Source organism: Malania oleifera, chromosome 13 (genome assembly GCF_029873635.1).
Source record: "Malania oleifera isolate guangnan ecotype guangnan chromosome 13, ASM2987363v1, whole genome shotgun sequence".
Classification (NCBI taxonomy): Eukaryota; Viridiplantae; Streptophyta; class Magnoliopsida; order Santalales; family Ximeniaceae; genus Malania; species Malania oleifera.
The window spans coordinates 6,965,011-6,984,712 of NC_080429.1; the positions used below are offsets into that span (position 1 = coordinate 6,965,011).

The following is a 19,702-nucleotide window of genomic DNA, read 5'->3' on the forward strand; positions in this document are numbered from 1 at the left end:
CCATCTATAACGCCTCAACCTGGGGTCTGCCAGAGAGCATTGCGTCTCTCCTCCTCCACCTGGACCAGACAACAGAGGGGCTGACCTTATCAGACTAATGACTGGCCTTACAAAGCAACATGTGTTTTTTCAATGTGTTTTGTCCTCACTCACACACTTCCTGAGAAAACTTTCCAAGAGGCCACCCATCCCAATATTGCTCCAACCCAAGCACGCTTAACCGTGGAGTTCTTATAGGAAAGATCCCAAAAAGAAAAGTGCACCTTGTTGATATGGGTAGTAATATCTAATCTTTTTAAGTCATTCATCCATGGGGTATCACAGGGTCAATGTGGATGTGCATTGATTACTGTGAGATTAATAAGATAACTGTGAAGAATTGCTATCCTTTACTGCGTATAGATGATCTCTTTGATCAGTTGCAGGGGACGCGAGTCTTTTTCAAGATCAATTTGCGGTCAGGATATCATCAGGTGAGGGTCAAATCGGAGGATGTAGCAAAGACAGCTTTCTGAACCAGATACGACCACTATGAGTTCTTGGTCATGCCATTTGGGTTGACGAATGCTCCGGCAGTGTTTATGAATTTGATGAACAGGGTTTTCCATGAGTACCTAGACCGGTTCGTGGTGGTATTTATTGATGACATTCTGGTTTACTCGAGGAGTATAGAAGAGCACGTGGAACATTTTAGGTTAGTGTTACAGATTCTGCAGGAGAAGAAGCTGTATGCTAAGCTGAAGAAATGTGAATTTTGGTTGAGTCAGATTGCGTTCTTAGGCCATGTGGTTACTGGGGATGGTATATCAGTTGATTCTAGCAAGATTGAAGTTGTGGTCGACTGGGTAAGGCCAAAGAATGTGTAGGAGGTTCGGAGTTTTCTAGGACTGGCGGGTTACTATTGTCGGTTCATAGAGGGTTTCTCTAAACTGTTTGGACCTTTGATTTGATTGACCAGGAAAGGAGTGTAGTTTGAGTGGACCAGTGATTGTGAGCAGTGCTTTCAGGAGTTGAAGCACCGGTTGGTTACTGCTCTAGTATTGAACATTCCTTCGGGGGATGGTGGGTTTGTGATTTATAGCGACGCGTCTCTGAAAGGTCTGTGATATGTGCTTATGCAGAAAGGTAAGGTAGTGGCGTATGCTTCTCAGTAATTGAAAGAGTACGAGAAGAATTACCCTACGCACAATTTGGAATTGGCTGCTGTGGCATATGCACTGAAGATCTGGTGACACTATTTGTACGGGGTGTAGTGTGAGATCTTCACTAACCATAAGAGTTTTAGGTATTTCTTCACGCAGAAGGAGTTGAATATGAGGTAGAGATGGTGGCTAGAGTTGATTAAGGACTACGATTGCACGATCAGTTATCACCTGGGGAAAGCTAATGTGGTAGCTGATGCGTTGAGTTGGAAGTCAAGGCCTGCGGTTGTATCTACGGTTGTAACTCAGCATCATATCAGACAAGACCTGGGAAGCCTTGGCGTGGCGTTAGTGTTTGGTGATTATCAGGCTTTCATTGCTAGCTTAGTGATCCAATCGACCTTGTTTGAGCGTATTAAAGCCGCGTAGGCTAGTGATGCGGAGTTAGCTAAGATTGTGGGAAAAGTGCAATAGGGTTTGGTTATGGATTTTAACATCTATGACGAAGGAGAATTGAGGTTTGGGACCAGGTTATGTGTTCCGAATGATGATGAGATTAGAAGGATGATTCTAGAGGAGACGCATCCTTCTTTGTATACGATACATCCTGGTAGTACAAAGATGTATCGGGACTTGCGCGAGACCTTTTGGTGGTTTGGTATGATGAAGCAGATTGCTCAGTTCGTGGAGTAGTGTCTGACGTGTTAGTAGGTGAAAGCCAAACATTAGAGGTCGGAAGGGCCGTTGTAGCCTTTGCCTATTCCGGTGTGGAAGTGGGAGCATATTTCCATGAATTTTGTGACCGGATTGCCGCTAGCACTTCACGAGCAGAATGCTATTTGGGTGATCGTGGATAGATTGACGAAATTTGCTCATTTCATACCGATGAAGGTTAGCTATCCTTTGAGTAGGCTAGCTGATATGTACGTGCATGAAATTGTGAGAATGCATGGAGTACTGGTGTCTATTGTGTCAGATCGAGATCTGAGGTTTACTTCTCGATTCTGGATGAGTTTGCAGGAAGCATTGGGGAAGAAGCTTACTTTCAGTACAACATTCCACCCCCAGACCGATGGACAGTCGGAGAGGACGATACAGATATTGGAAGATATGTTGCGAGCTTGTGTGTTAGACTTTGGTGGTAGCTGGATACAGTTTATGCCAATTGTAGAGTTCGCTTATAATAACAACTTTCAATCTAGTATTGGGATGACACCATTCGAGGCTTTGTATGGTCGGAGGTGTCGATCTCCTTTGTGTTGGGATGAGGTTGGTGAATGTCAGGTGTTAGGACCTGAACTCGTGCAGCAGGTAGTTGAGAAGGTGGGTTTGATCCGAGAGAGGATTAGATCAGCTTAGAGTCAGCAAAAAAGTTACGCAGATGTTCTCCGCCGTGAGTTAGAGTTCGAAGTGGGAGGTAAGGTATTTCTACGTATTGCTCCGATGAAAGGGGTAATGAGATTTGGGAGGAAGGGCAAGCTGAGCCCGAGGTATATCAGACCATTCGAGGTACTTGAGTGAGTGGGTCCGGTAGCCCATAGGATTGTATTACCTCCAGCACTCTCGAGGGTCCACGATGTGTTTCACGTATCCATGTTGAGAAGATACGTGTTGGATCCTTCACATGTTATTAGTTATGATGAGTTGGAAATTGGGGATACTTTAGCGTATGAGGAGATACCTGTTCAGGTTCTGGACCGTAAAGTTCAGAAACTTCGTACCAAAGAGATACCGTTAGTGAAGGTATTGTGGCAAAACCACGATATTGAGGAAGCTTCTTGGGAACTGGAAATGGAAATACGCCGGAAGTACCCGCGATTGTTTTGAGCACTTGTATGATATCCTACTTTGGGTTGGAATAGGTGGTTAGTCGTCAGAAGTGTGTGTATTATGAACTCCTGAGACAGTTGTATATGTAATCACGACATTCCTCCGCCATAAGTGAGGGTATGTATGTGTATGTGTATGATGGGGCTACGCTGTAGTGGTCGCCATTCTTTCTTTAGATTGGTATATATGTGTTCGATTGTAAGAATGAGTTCGTGTATGAGAGAGTACAAATTTCGAGGACGAAATTTTTATAAGGAGGGGAGATTGTAAGAACTCGACTCTTGATAATGGTTTTTAAATATTTAAATAGAGGGGCATTGTGGTAAAGGAGTAGGCCTCGTCGACGAAGCCAGATTTTGTCGACGAAGTCTTTGTCCTTCTCATTGACGAAATTCAGAGTCTCGTCGATGAGGAGAAGCCGAGGAGTTTCGGGAAATTGGGAATACCAGAATTCATCGATGAATTCCCCGTCTCGTCGACGAAAGGACTATAGAGCCTTGTCGACGAGGACACCATCTCGTTAACGAGTTTGCCTAGGTCAAAGGGGCTATAAATAGAATTTTCTTTACTTCACCATTAAGAAACTCAAATTCTATCTCTCCCTCTCTCTAGAACTCTCCCTACTCTCTCTCTCTCTCTCTAGATTTCTTCACCAATCGTTGCTGAAATCGGGAATCTGAAGTTACCACGAGGATCGTGGAAGGATTCTCTGCACGTTTTACAGATCGGAATCACGTTTTGGTGATTTTTGGGTTTCGGCGTAAAATCAAGGTAAGGCTCGATTTTTAATTCTAATCCGGTAGTTTTGTAGGAAACAGTCTTGTGAGTATATTCTGTACTGTGATTTGTAGGTTTTGGAACTCGATTCGCTGTTTAGGGGCCTTGGAGTTCCGGATTTGCAATTCGGGGAAAAGGTAAGAGGAACTGTGTTTATATTGGTTATTTTTAAAATTGGACTCGGTGGAACTATGGTTCACGGTCTTGTGTGTGTTTTGGCTACTCATTTAGGGGGATATAACGAGGAAAACTATGTGTTTTTCATTATTACAATTTTGGAAAAAAGGGGGCGACGGGTTGCATCCCTAGTTTTGTTGAAAATCGTGTGTAGATGTTGATTTATACTGGATTATTGGGATGACTGTGCCTTGACTTGTTTAAATTGTATTTGTTTGGAAAATCATGATTTAGATTACCAAATGGGTGTGGTTTGTTTGGTTAAATGAGCATGCATGTGTGTGTGACTGTTGAAATGCTAGTAGGAATGGGGTTCTGAATTGTTCCAGGTATTGAGAGTGTCCGGTTCTATATCCGAGGGCGTGTGTTTATCGGCAGCCACGTAGTCAAGAGTGTCCGGCTCTATATCCGAGGGCATGAACCTATATCAGTAGATCAGGCTGAAGGGTGTGGATCCACTAGTTAGCGCCGGTACGATGCCATGGGAGTTGGGGACTAGCCATGTGCCGGTGGCGCTGTGTTCCTGGGTTAGCTACGGGCCAACGCCGTATGTTGCGGGCTGGCTTCGGGCCAAAGGGTGTGACGACATCAGGATTGCTGATCTTGTGTATGTGTGCGTGTATGCACTGTGTAAACTAGTACTAGACTGCATTTAATTGCGTGTATGTTGCATCATGATAACACTCAAATGCCACACACCGATATAACCTGTGTTCTTCCTTACTAAGAGGTGTCTTACCCCTGTTGTACGTACATTTTTATAGGTCCTTTAAGTAACCGAAACTAGCGTCCTGGTGTAGGGAGTGTAGTGGCTGGTGTACTACGGTTAGCGCTGGGTAAGTGTTAGAACTGTAGTTTGGTGGGTTACAATTTTGAGATGTATTTGAGCATCCGTTTGTACATTTTTGATAGAGTCGTGTTCTGCTCTTATATAGTCTCTGGTATGGTACTGTATATATATAGAATGACCTTTTCTGTTGCGTATATTCAGTTGTGTTTGGATGTATTTAGGGTGCCTGGGAACCCCACGGGGTCAGTCTGTCATCATTTGTACTGTATCTGTGGATGACTTGTATGATACAGGGACAAGTTAGGTTACATTTTCACCCCTGGGTCCCATTTCGGGGTTCATGGCATGACAATTTTATTAAGTATTGTGGTAGATTATTATTATGGTAGTTTATATGATGTTATGACATTTCAGCATTGCTAATATGTTTGCATTCAGTATTACATATTATATTGTTTTTAGTATTTTGATACATTATGGTGTTCTCATTATGGTATCTTTAGTATATTAGTATTACTTATTAGAGTATTTTTAGTATTTTAATCTAATTTCATCCAACATGAATTAAATTCGAAAAAATAATAGAGATATTTTGAAGTAATATTTGGCATCTGTTACTTTGATCTATTCTTTATTATAAATTCATAAGAATATTTTTGTTATTATTTATGTTATATTAATAGCTAGCATTTTTTTTTTTATGTAAACTAGTTATCAAATTGTTCTATACAACAATTCTATTTTTGAAAATAAACATTGACTGACCAAGTCTAGTTAAAAAGAAAATCTTATCCGTCATTTATGTTGTATAATTAGACTAGTGTATTATTTTTCATGAGTCAAAAGTGGTTAAGTAATGAATAGATTCATGTGTTCTTTGTTTTTTTTTTAAAAAAAAATTCATAAAAATGCTTTTAATCTTTTAAATTATTAGTCTATTCTTTATAGATAATGTACAATTTAACAAAGTAGGATAATTATGAAAACAATTTTATTGGTTTACAGTTTTTTTTAGGAAAGGTAAATTCATTAATACAGTTATTTAACTTAGTTCAATTTCATAAGAAATTTAATATTCTAATTAATTTTATGCATGTCAAAATCATACTCAATTATTATTATTATTATTATTATTATTATTATTATTATTATTATTATTATTATTATAGAGATGTTTGGGTTAATTTAGGGAAGAAAAAAAAGATGGAAATTTGCATTGAGCTGCTTGCAGTGAATAGAGAATCTAATCCTTTGCTGTTCTAATGGGAGTGATGGCTGCAAGTTTGCCCACCTTTTCTCATAGTATTAATATCATAATTCAAGAATGATAGAAATTCAAAAAATGGACATGATGAAAACATCCTTAAAAAGACTATTATTTGCACAATTCATTAACATTCCTAGAAAATCACAAATTTTCAAAAAGAAAAATATAAAACTCTAGCTATATCCCAGGTTCCAATGTCTTGTTTTGAAATCAGAGGGTCTAATACTTGCAAAATCATATCATTGTATTCAATATATAAAAATAAGAAAATGTTTGGTGCCAAAATTTTTCAACAATGACATTTTTTTTTTCACTCTTTAATATGGCATGCCACATCAATTATAATGCATTGTTAAATAGAAATTCTTGGTATAGTGGAAAAAAAGTTAATTTAGAAAATGAGGACTAGTGATACTTATTTGTCATCTTGGGTAGAGAAAATAAACAAATTTATAACACATGCATTTTGTAAAGACATTTTATATATATAGGGGGAAACACTAGATCAATAAGATCATTGCCTTAAATCCAACATGTAATGCCAAATTTTTAGTTGTACATAGACTTATAATTTGTAAATAGAAGTTTGCAAAATTGTAAGAAAAACATAATGTCGGCAAAATTATAAAGACAACTCATCAGACCTTGTGTTGTTTTATTAAGTACTGAAACATGAACTGACGAATTACATTGACTCAAAGGAAAAATCTGAATACTTTGTATTTCAAGTCATCCAAGTACTGAAAATAGGCCAATCTGAAAGTCTTTCTAAATGCTAAAGGACCCAAAACTATCCAAAAACCCACCACAAATCCAAATGGCAAGCCCATATAAAACCACTTCATGTCAATCCATCTATCATGCTCCTCCTCCATGCCACCATTTGGTATAATTGGAACCGCATGATCATCATTTTTGGTACAATTATCTGTAAGTGGAGGGCCACAGAGGTCATGGTTGCCAATGAAACTGAGTGGACTAAAGGATTGGATTTGGGTGCTTAAAGGAATTCTACCTGACAAGTTGTTATATGACAAGTTTAAATTCTGCAAGAATGTCAAATTTGATATACCTTTTGGAATTTCACCTGAAAGTTGGTTCATTGATAAATCAAACGACTCCAATTGTGTCATGCTACCAATCTTCTTAGGGATCATTCCGTGAAATTTATTCATAGACAATTTTAAGGATATCAAACCTTGGAGACGGGTCAACTCTGTCGGGATCTCTCCGTATAAGTTGTTGCATGAAAGGTCCATGATTGTCGCCAATGGAAGTATTGAACTACTATATTCATACTCCTGATCTTTCATTACTAGCAGTATGTTATCTACGAAGGACATCCAAACATCACTAGAAATATCAACTTCGAAGTCCCATGAATTATTTGGCTTCTTGACCATTGCGTTGAAGTCACCAAAACATTTTGGAATGGTTCTTGAGATGTTGTTATGCGAAAGGTCCAGGATTTGAAGAGATTTGAGAAGACAGAGCTTGGGCGGAATACTGCCACTCAACATATTTGAACGGAGGCTAAGGAGTCTTAGCCCAGGAAAGCTTTTCCCCATCCACAATGGTATGCTTCCAGAAAATTTATTCTCCTCAAGATCCAAAACTATTAAATTATTAAAATTTCGCCATACCGTAGGTATTTTCCCAGAAAGGTTGTTTCTGCCCAACTGTAAATACTTGAGAGATGTTAGAGAACTCATGGAGCTTGGCATATTTCCTTGGAAATTATTGTTGTCCAATCTCAAGACCCTTAACTGTTTGAATTTCATCCAGCAATCAGGAAGTTCTCCAGAGAAATGATTTCTTGATAGATCTACATATGTCAAGTTTGTTTCCTTCACTTTCCTTCTGCACAGGTGGGTTGTAATGGATCCATTTAAGAAATTTTTGGAAAGATCTAAATAATGTAAAGTAGAAGACATGGGTGGCAATGTGCTTTGGATCTGGTTCTGCGATAAATCCAAATAAGAGATCTGAGATAAGCTAGAGAACCAAGCGGGGATGACATCTGATATTGATGCATTGCGTAGTTCTAACTGCCTGAGATTCTTCTGCGTTTCCAGCCATCTAGGAAATTGAGGCCCCACGTGGCTTGAGCTCATTGAAAATTTAAGGAGTTGAAATGATGGAATCCAGTTGCGATTCACTTGCAAGGCCAACTGATTTAACTGATTAGCAAAAAAATATTTTAGCCTCGTCAGATTTGCCAAGTGCACTTCTGAAATGGTGCCCTGTAAGAAATTTTTACTGATGTCCAGCTTTTCTAAGTTTGAGAAACTCCCAAGACTTTTTGGAATACTCCCGTTGAAAAAGTTGGAAGAAATATCCAAGTCCCTTAACGATGACAATTTCCCTATAGACACAGGAATTGGACCTGAAATGAAGTTCTTAGAAATATCAAGATTGGACAAAGTTTTAAATTCTGCTAATTGATCGGGCAATTGGCCTGATAGGTGATTTCCAGTTAAATCCAAAGACTCCAGTGTCTCCTGGATGCATGAATTATGTCCCAAAAATTCAGATATATCTCCATTAAGTTGGTTCCATGACAAATCTAAAACTCTTAAACTACAAAGATTTCCCAAGGATCTTGGGATTCTTCCTTCGAGGTCACTTTTACGTAGTTGGAGTTCTGTGAGTGATGTAAGATTGTCAATAGCACCTGAAATTGTACCTTGAAGTTTGTTAAATGAAAGATCGAGGCTTCGGAGGTTAGTCATGCCATACAACCATTCTGGTACTGTAGAGTTGAATTCACAATAAGAAAGATCAAGCATTTGAAGAGTTGTCATGTTTTGTAGAGAGATGGGAATTGAACCCCGTAGGAAATTGGAGAACCGCAGACTGAGTGAGAGAAGAGAAGGAAGGCCAGAGAGGCAGCCAAATATTGAAGAATCGAAGAGGTTATCGGAGAGATCAAGGGTGGAAAGAGAAGAAAAATTGACATGAGAAAGTGGAAGAGTGTTACCCAGCGAACAACTAGACAAGTGTAAAGTGGATAAGGAAGGGAGCATGCTCATCACCTGTAGCCAATTACTGGATGCCTGGCTGAGATCCACAGAGCTCATGTCTAGAAACTCAATTGAAGTGAGATGAGAAATCCATCTTACGTCATCTGACGTAACGTATAAATCATTTTTATTTTCAGAAGAAAAATCCACAACATTGCTGCCAAGATCAAGATACTGCAAACTTGAAAGATTCCCAATCTGAGGTGGAATGGAGCCACCAAATCCTGCCGAAGACAAGTTAAGATATGTGAGAGAGGTGAGGGAACCAAAGAAATCAGGAATTTTAAGCCCTCCAAAATCATTGCGACTTAAGTCTAAGTGCCGGAGATGCTTCAACTGCAGCAATGAACCACTTATGTTCCCACCCAACCTGGACCTCATGAAAGCATCCAAAGGAAGATAATCGTAAAAAGCATAAATATTAAAGTAGATTGGATTGGAGAGGTTAAGATGGAGAACATGACTTGTAGTGTTGTCACACTGAACTCCTCTCCACCTGCAACAATTTTCGCCTACCCACGAAGAGAGGCGGTTGGAAGGATCCCTGAGACCTTTTTTGAACTCGAGAAGGGCTTCTCTTTCCTCTGCCCTACAATGGATGGCATTTGGATGTCCATAAGAGAAACTCACTGCCCCGACCCAAGAAAGCAACACCAGAACAACCACCAAAATTGCTGTTGGGTGTGCATCCATTCTTATAGATGCATGCAAAGATCAAAGGCTAAATAAAAGGGCATTTTTTTTTTTCACTTGAATTTGAAGAAGATGAGCAGTTTATATTTATAGATCATGCGTATGTACGTGGTAATCTTCATTAGCTCTTTAATTCTAATTTGTCGGCAGATGCTAGGAAGGAAGCTACTTAGAAATTGATTTGTTATTATGAGTCAAGTCAACATTGACTTGGCGTTGTGAGGGTCACAATCCAGGTCAATTTAGCATAAAGACTACACTGTAGTACTAGTAGAACGTTTTTGTAAAGGAAAATGTTATTTAGCATACCAATTTAGCGTATGTACGTGGTAATCTTCATTAGCTCTTTAATTAGAGAAAGAGACTCATATTTTTCTTAAATGTTTATTGTTCTATACAATAATTTTATTTTTGAAAATAAACATTGACTGACCAAGTCTAGCTAAATGAACTAGTGTATTATTTTTCATGAGTTAAGAGTGGTTGAGAAATGAATAGATTAAGCTGCTCCTTGTTTATTTTTTTTTATATATAAATTTTATAAAAATGCTTTTAATGTTTTAAATTATTAGTCTATTCTTTATAGATAATGTACAATTTTAAAAATTTTAAAAATTATTATTTTTATATAAATTTTATAAAAATGCTTAAATCATACTCAATTATTATTATTATTATTATTATTATTATTATTATTATTATTATTCACATTAATTTTGTAGGTGGATGTAATAATTGTACTCAATTTATACGTTTTTCTCTTTCCTGTTTTGGATAATTAATTATCAGAACAAAAGCTCTAATTCCAGTTTGAGGCAGTGAACTGTGATTGATGGGCATTGACCGATCGTATTCATTTTGCTGCCTTTTGGGTCTAATATGGCTGCTGATGGAGACATGAAATCAATATAAAATCAGGATCACTGCTTCCATATGATTTGCTAGGTTGGTGCATGAATTGACTTATGAAATCAAAATGAATAATTTCTGTATTTCTTAAATAATTTTGTACAAGCCAGTGCAAACTACTTATAATACAATCTTTGCTCTAAATATGGAAACAATCTCCTAAAAGAATCTCACTCAATAATGTACAATAAATACCCCCCCCCCTCCCAAAAATCTCCCCAATATACACAGGATCTCTACACTCCCCCTCAAGTTGGATCATAGATATTGATCATGTCCAACTTGCAGATGAAATTTTAGAAAAGCTATCAACCTTATCTTCTGGACTATATTATACAAAGATTAAAGCAATTGAATCATATAATGTCTTGCACCAAAAGTGCAGTAATCCAAAATTATTTACACTTTAACATGATCGTCTTGGACATCCTAGAGATGTAATGATGCAAAGAATCATTAAGAACTCATATGATCATCCACTAAAGAACCAGAAGAAGATTCTTTTGTCTAAAGATTTCATGTGTATTGTCCGCTCTCAAGGGAAATTAATTGTCAACCCATCTGTTTCGAAAGTAAATTTTGAGTTATCCAGTTTCTTACAAAGAATTCATGGTGATATATGTAAGGACCCGAACCCGAAAAAGAAAATAAAATAATTAAATGAAAAGATAAATAAGGAAAAAGAAAAGAAAAAGAGGAAATCGGTTTGGCAAGACCCCAAACCGTCGATAAATGAAAAGATAATTAAGCGTATGTACGTGGTAATCTTTATCAGCTCTTTAATTGTAATTTGTCAGCAAATGATGGGGAGGAAGCTACTAAGAAATTGATTTGTTGCCAAAGTCACAGCCTAGGTCACTTTAGCGTGATCAGCCCAGGTCACTTTAGCGTGAAGACTGCGCTGTTGTACTGGACTAATCCCTCATTCCACGCAGCGGTTTCACGTTTCTCATTAATGCAATATGTAGTTCTGAACACATGACTTTGCCATCAACCTCCCAATTAATTTCTACCTTTGATCTTCTATATGTAGAAAATATCTTCTTGTCTTTTAGTAAAAATTCAAGTACATATATCCATACATGTGGTCTAAAATAATTGAGATGATGAAATCAGTTGAAATGATTAGACAAAATTCAATTTAATAGTTTTAAAGTAAATATCCAATTAATTGAATCAAATCATAGGATCCAATTTTATTAAAATTTAGGATACCATCAATTTTTTTTTCTTATATATATAGTATAATTGGTGTGTCAATTTTAAAATTTAAACATTAAATTCAAGTATTAATATAGTTATATAAAATATATTCTACATAAATTTGTAATATTTCAGTCCAACTTGATTAATCATAGTCACTGTATGAGTCAAATTGAAATCAAACAAATAACTAAAAAAAATTAAAAATTCTAAACTAAAACAAAGCTAAAAAATTATTAACCGACATTTGGTTCGGTTTGGTTTGATTTTTCCATTTTTCTTGAATAAATACGAGAGAATAATAGAATAATAGTGATATTTTGAAAGTAATATTTGGAATTAGTTAACTTTTATCAATTCTTTATTATAAATTCATAAAAAAAATTTGTTATAATTTATGTTATACTAATAGCGAGCATTTTTTTTTTTGGGTGTAAACTAGTTATTAAATTCTTCTATACATCAATTCTATTTTTGAAAATAAATATTGACGGACCAAGTTTAGCTAAAAAGGAAAGTCTTATCCATCATTTATGTTGTATAATTAGACTAGTGTATTATTTTTCATGGGTCAAGAGTGGTTAAGCAATGAATGGATTAAACTTCTTCTTGTTTATTTTTTTTTATAAAAATACTTTTAATGTTTAAAATTATTAGTCTATTCTTTATAGATAATGTACAATTTAAATAATTATGAAAATAATTTGTTTAGTTGCAATTCTTTTTAGGAAAGATAAATTCATTAAAACAGTTAGTTCAATCTCATAAGAAATTTAATATTCTAATTCAGTTTATGGATGTCAAAATCATGCTCAATTATTATTATTATTATTATTATTCACATTAATTGTGTAGGTGAATGTAATAATTGTCCTAAAGGTACCATGCAAGTAGATGGAAGCCACTGCGCAACTCCCTTCCCCTAATAATTCGATCGTGATTCAAGGCATGGCCACGGCGTGCATATTCATTTTACTGCCTTTTGGGTCTAGTATGGCGGCTGATGGAGACATCAGACATGAAATCAATACATAATTAAAAACAGAAGTCTCTAGGACTCTCGTGCACCAAGTACTTTTGGGTCTAGTATGGCGGCTGATGGAGACATCAGACATGAAATCAATACACAATTAAAAACAGAAGTCTCTAGGACACCAAGTACTTCTGGGTCTAGTATGGCTGCAGATGGAGACATGAAATCAATGCATAATTTGAATCATATTTTTTATTTTTGCTTTTGCTTTTAATTTGCCAAAAATTTAGCTCACGTTTAGAATTTAGAAAATATTAGAGAAAAAAATAAATTTTTTTTTTTTAGAAAATTCAGTTCACTTTTTTATGTTTGATTATCAATAAAATAAAATAAAAAAATATATCTTTAATTGATCTGCACCCAGTGCATCTTACATATCGTATCCTGAACAATATTCTAACTTTTCTCATTTTTTTTTTTCAAAAAAAAATGTTTGCAGAAAATAGCAAAAAAAAAAAAAACTGAAATTAGACTCTTCTAAATATAGGATTTAATCATTTTTTAGGGGAAGAAAACATAATACTTCATGTATTGATTGAGTAATAAATAGAGAATCTAATCCCCTGCAATTCTAATGGGAGTGATGGCGGCAAGTTTATCCACTTTTTCTTCTATTATTCATATCATAATTAATTCACGAATGTAATAATTAATTCATGAATGATAGAAATTAAAAAATGGGCATGATAAAAACTTCTTTAAAAGAGGTAATTCATTAACATTCTTAGAAAATTACAAATTTTTTATAAAGGAAAAAAATAAAAAATAAAACTCTAACTATATCCCAGGTTCCATTATAAAATCCGAATCACTGCTTCCATATGATCTGTTAGGTTGGTGCATGAATTGACTTATAAAATGAGAATGAATAATTTTTATCTTTTTTAAATAATTTTGTACAAATAAGTACAAACTACTTATAATACAATCTTTACTCAACATATGGAAACAATGTCTACTTAGAATTTAGATTGCTTTGACTTTCTTGCACAACAACTATAGCCTGTTAATCCAAATCCGTTTACAGTGCTTATTTTATTCATGTTTAGTTCCATCCATCTCCAATTGCATGGAGCATCAATATCCATACCAATTAATGGGTAACATCTTTCAAAAATATCAAATTTATTCTTATAATTATAAAAATTTATTTATATAAGTATTCATAATTTCTTCAAATTAAAGATTTCAATGCTCTTATACTATTTAATTTTTTATTATTTTCTTTATAGTATGTGCTCATAACTAATTATTATTATTATTATTATTATTATTATTATTATTATGCAACTAATAATTTTTGAGTCCTAATTCACGGCTTGAAGGGGCCTTAGGTACATTAATTCTATGAGATTCAAACTCTTATCATCCTACATCCTTAATTATTGGCTTGTGAGTTATATTATTATTATTATTATTATTAAGTTACTAAGCAATCAAATATTTCCTTGAAGCCAAATCTCAAACCGACATTTCCTTGATGTGCAAGGGCCTACCCAAAACGATTTCATGAGCATTATTAGGAAATTTGAATCTTTCAAAGGCATGGAAGTGAAGTTTCTTTGCCAATCTCATAACATTTATGTGGCTAATGTGTGCACTAATTATTGTGGGGCAGGGTGCCTTAAAGAAATATTTTCATAGAATTGGCCAGGAGAGCTGTATGTCATTACATTGGCAGTATTGTATTACTAATTGACATAAAATGTATTACTAATCAATTGTGCTGGAATTTCATGAGGATGTCATGATCACTGGCAAACACATGCAATAAGTATTTGTCCATTTTATTAGCGTAATTAGGAATTCTCAGGGCATGGAGCGGGTGTAATATTTTAATACAAACTAGAAAAAGTCATATTTTGCAGCAGGCATGCGTGTAATTTGATAATTAATTTTTTTTAAAAAAATAATAATAATAATAATTATTATTATTATTATTATTATATCATAATTTAATGTATTATTTATTTAACACAATAAATTTATATAGAAAATGTAAGTTGAAAAATGTTATAAACATGTACATTGTAAATGATATAAAATTTCAGCATTCTCCAACATATCCTTAACATAATTCTAACTTTTCTCATTATTTTTTTTTTCAAAAAAATGTTTACAGAAAATAGCAAGAAGAACGGAACTATGACTCGGGATAACGCCAAAGGCTAGCTCTCTTGGACTCTTCTAAATACAGGACCTAATCATTTTTTAGGGGGAGAAAACATGTCTATTGACACTACAAATACTTCATGTATTGATTGAGCTTCTTGCAGTAAATAGAGAATCTAATCCCCTGTAGTTCTAATGGGAGTGATGGCTGCAAGTTTGCCTGTGTGGAACTGTATAGTGCCTATTAATCCCCTCTTCCTTACAGAAGTCAATTATTTGATTGTTTTTGTACTCCAATCCATTGTTAGATTTCATAAACTTCACTTGTTTCCCTGTTTGTTTCTCTACCTGAGTTTTCCATTCCTTGAACTTACTAAATACCTCACTCATGTGCTTCAAAAAATACACCCAGACTTTTTTGTAAAAGTCATCAATAAATGAGACAAAAATAAATAGCACCACTGTGAGTCTATACCTGTACTAGACCCTATACATCTGAGTGAATGTACTCCAGCACCTCCTTGCTCATATGCTTTCTTGTTCTAAAACTCACCCTGCGCTGTTTACTAAAGAAATAGTATTTACATAACTTAGGCTTGCAACAAGAATTATCTCCCAGTAAGTTCCGCCTGTGCAACTCCTGAAAATCACGCTCGCTCATGTGACCCAGCCTCATATGCCACATAGCAGTATCATCTGTATTTGTATCTAAAGAGGTACTAGCTACAGCTCCACCTGTCACTGTGCTACCCCACCAGAGTGTACAAATTGTTCCTTAGATGACCCTTCATTACTACCAGTGAACCTCTAGCCACTTTCAGCACACCATCCCTAGCTGAAAAAGAAACCATTACTATCCAAAGAGCCCAAGGAAATCAGATTATTTTTTCAGATCTGGAACATGTCTCACATCCCTGATGGTTCTAACCACACCATCAAACATCATAATTCTGACCGTTCCAATACCAAGAATACCACAGGAAGTATCATTACCCATCAACACCGTCCCTCTAGATATTGGTTCATAGGAGTCAAACCAGTCCCTATAGGGACACATATGATATAAACACGCCGAATCCAAAGTCCAGGTATCTGCAAAGTAACTGAAACCTGTAGTAACAGCCAAAAGATCCCCATCAAAAACTGATGAATTGCTCTCCACTACAGTAGCCTGCTCAGTCTTTTTCATGTTCTTTTCCTCTAAATCTCTTTTCTACCTTAGATAGTTCTTCTTCATATGCCCTTCTTTCCCACAATAAAAACAACCACTCCTCCAGTTCCCATTCTTACCCCTGGACTTGGATCGAGATTTCCCTCGATTCCAATTACCCCTGCTAGAACTCCTGCCCCGCTATTGGATAGACTCACCCTTAGCCACCAACCCTTCTCCATGTATTGGATAATCTGGTTTGTGAAAATTCTCACTCTCTAGAATGGCAGTAGTCACCTCATCAACTGTGAAAGTCTCTTTACCTAGCAGTAGTGTGGTTTTCAAAGTATCAAGTGATCTGGGAAGCGAATACAACATAATCAGTGCTTTATCTTCCCCCTCAATTTTTACCTCAATACTTAGTAACTGCGTGATTATTTTTATTGAAATAATTAAGGTTTCTGTGCCCTCAACCATCCTCAACTGATACAATTGTTTCTTCAAATACAGTCTATTAACTAAGGACTTGGACATATAAATATTTTCCAAAGCTCAGTTGGTGATGTTTCATTCAACACACTATATTTAATTTCTAGAGCTAAACTTAAGCGAATGGTACTTACCGCTTTAATTTCTAACTCCTCTCACTAATCATCTGACATGGTCTCTAGCTTCTTGTCTTTCCCATATAATGCCTTAATCAGTCTCTGTTGGACCAACACATCTTTCATAGCGTTCTGCCATAAACTTAAATTATTTTTTCCATTAAAGGGCTCCACCTTGAACTTGGTCATCGAAATACTCACCATTTAAAATTTTTTTTCTCCCTTTTTCTTTTCTCTCTCCTCTGATGTCAGCACTTGTCAGGATGACGTCAGTGTGACGTTAGCGCTCCACGGGGAGAATCCGTGCCTCGACCCGAATCGTTTCGCTCGACCCAGATCCCTGATCCACTGCACGTGTAACCCACACGTGTTCTAGCCAACCTAGATGCTGACCCGCACCTTGACCCGAAGGGTTCCACTTGGATCTAACTTGCAACCTAGCCTATTGACCTGCGTGTTAACCTGTTGCATTCCGTACCTGACTCAATTCTGAATCTGGGTCTATCACCCAATTCTGGCACTGTTCATCATGTTCTTCATCCGCGAAATTTTTTTTTTCTTCTTCCGAATTTTTTTTTTCACACCTTCAATTGAAAAAAATTTATCTTTCTTCAATTGAAAAAATTTCAGAATAATTTTCCAACACCTAATCTGAATCTTTCTACCTCAATCTGATCTGAACGAACTGCTTTGATCTTGAGCACTTGCGCGAAAAAACTACAGATCCAAAAAATTTCTTTCGATCTGATCTGATCTATCAAATTTGCACCCAATCAAAATCGTGCTCAATACCACTTGTTGACATGCAAAGATTTTAATCTTCCAATCAACAAAATAAATTGCACAAAGAACATTCACAGAAAAAATGTAGACGAGAGATTTTACGTGGTTTGGCAAGATTGCCTATGTCCACGGAGTGTGCACTTAGAGAAAAATCCACTATGAAATGATGACAGTACAAGATATGATCAGACTCTCCCCGATCCCAGATCCCCTGTGCACCCTTCACCTTTAAACCAGGGAAGAAAAAATCTTCCTAGAGAGAAAGCCCCCTGTAGCTCTCCTTGCACAAAATGACAAGAAATACACTATTTTTCCCATGGCTTACAAACATATATATGACACCACACAACTGTTGGATTTAGAGACAATCCAAAAGTTGTGATAAAAGTCACAATAAATAAATAAATGAAAACATATTTTTTAACATTATGAATTATAATGCATGTGATTGTTAATTTAACTGTTGATAAGTTTTATGATGAACGGCTGAAAGGAACTGCAGTAGCATAATGGTGCATATCTATGTGGACTAATTGATGAACAGGTGAAAGGAGTTATAGTAGCAAAATAGCGCATATCTATGTGGATTAACTGATGTACAACTGAAAGGAGTTGTAGTAATGAATGCAGAAAATGAAATGGAAAGAATAAAATGAAATGTGAAATGTGAATAATGTAAAATAGGAAAAAGTTACGTAAAGTGAAATGTTGCGAAATGTCAAAGTTAAGAACATGAACAAATAGGAAATACAAAATAAATGACAGACTGAGTAATATATTATTGTAGTATTAGTATTCATGCTAGTATGATATGTATTTATATAACGGGACAAACTCTTCGCCCGAGGGCTTGTTGAGAAAGGCGAGTGCCCTAATAGGTATCAAATGTAGCAGTAGACTGCATAACATATTATGACAGAGGGAAATTACTTGTATGGATGGGTATATTTCCTTATTATCGGGAGCCTTTGTTGGTAAACTGTTGTATGAACTATGTGAGTACGAGATTACTTTTTCACCTGAGGGCTTACTAAGTAAGGTAAGTGCCCTGATATGCTTTAGTTGTGACCATTGGTTACCTAAAGTATCAAAGTAGAGAGGTGCAACTTGTATGAGCGGGTAATCACCTAAATCCTTAGGTATCCTCGTGAATAAAATACCTCGCATATGTTTGATCAGGCTCAGGCACACTACTAACTTGCTTACCATTGCAAACTATTATTAGTAAGCACTAACGTTGTTAACCCACTAACTCGCTAACTTTCATTAACTTACCATTCTTATTCTTATTGATGATACTAACTCACTATATATTGCCTGTGTCTGTGTGTATAAATAATTTGCACCTGTGTGTATATATTATTATAGTGATATTGTAACGACGCGGAAAATTTTAACTATTTAAAATAATAAGAAAGATAATAAAAGGAAAGAGGGAAAATCGGAGAAAAGGGAAAAGAAATTGGAAAAGGAAATAAGCAGGCGCTCGTCAATGAGTTGGATTTTCTCATCGACGAGAAACCTTCCAAGCCTCGTCGCCAAGTATGCTTGTCTCGTTGACGAGGGTTTACCGAGAGATGGTTTTGAATACCTGAATTTTTTCGATGAGCTCACGGTCTTGTCCACGAGTGGTGTTCTTGGGCTCGTCAACGTGGTCACATGACAAGTTGCTTATAAATAGAGAGGAATCAGATTTCAGCGGAGGAATTTTGTTTCTCTTCACTTTCTTTCTCTAAATCATGGTACCTCTGCCTTCTCTTTTCGATTATAGGCCGAATTTAGCTCAGTTCGACGATTGGAAGCTACCACGAGACTTCTAAGAAGATTCTTTGCGATATAGGAGGCCCGGATTTTTGATTTGAGAAGTTTGGGAAACATCCCAAAACTAGGGTAAGTGAAATAATTTAAGGTTTTATTATTATTTTGAGGTATTTGGAGCCTAAAAAGTATTATATGGGTATTTTTTCTGAGATTTGAGAAGTTAGAATTTTTGGAATGCAGAGTCCCGTTTTGTAATATTAGGCTGAATCCCGAGGAGCGGGTAAGGGGAAATATTTTATAATAGCTTTTTAATAATTTTAAAACGACTAATTTTGGGTATAAATTTCTACATATTCAGGTATAATTTTTCTGAACTGTGTTGGTATTAAAAATGCAGTTTTTAAATATATATATATATATATATATATTTATATATTGTATTGGGAA

At 35.8% G+C, this 19,702-nt stretch overlaps 1 protein-coding gene across 1 annotated transcript; it reads right to left on the reverse strand.

Annotated features, from left to right (window-relative positions):
- Nucleotides 1-6,605: 6,605 nt before the first annotated feature.
- Nucleotides 6,606-9,795, reverse strand: LOC131146247 (receptor-like protein EIX1). Its single transcript, XM_058095718.1, has one exon. It carries the CDS (start codon nucleotides 9,697-9,699, stop codon nucleotides 6,679-6,681), a length of 3,021 nt encoding a protein of 1,006 aa, XP_057951701.1. The 5' UTR covers nucleotides 9,700-9,795; the 3' UTR covers nucleotides 6,606-6,678.
- Between the last annotated feature and the right edge of the window lie 9,907 nt (nucleotides 9,796-19,702).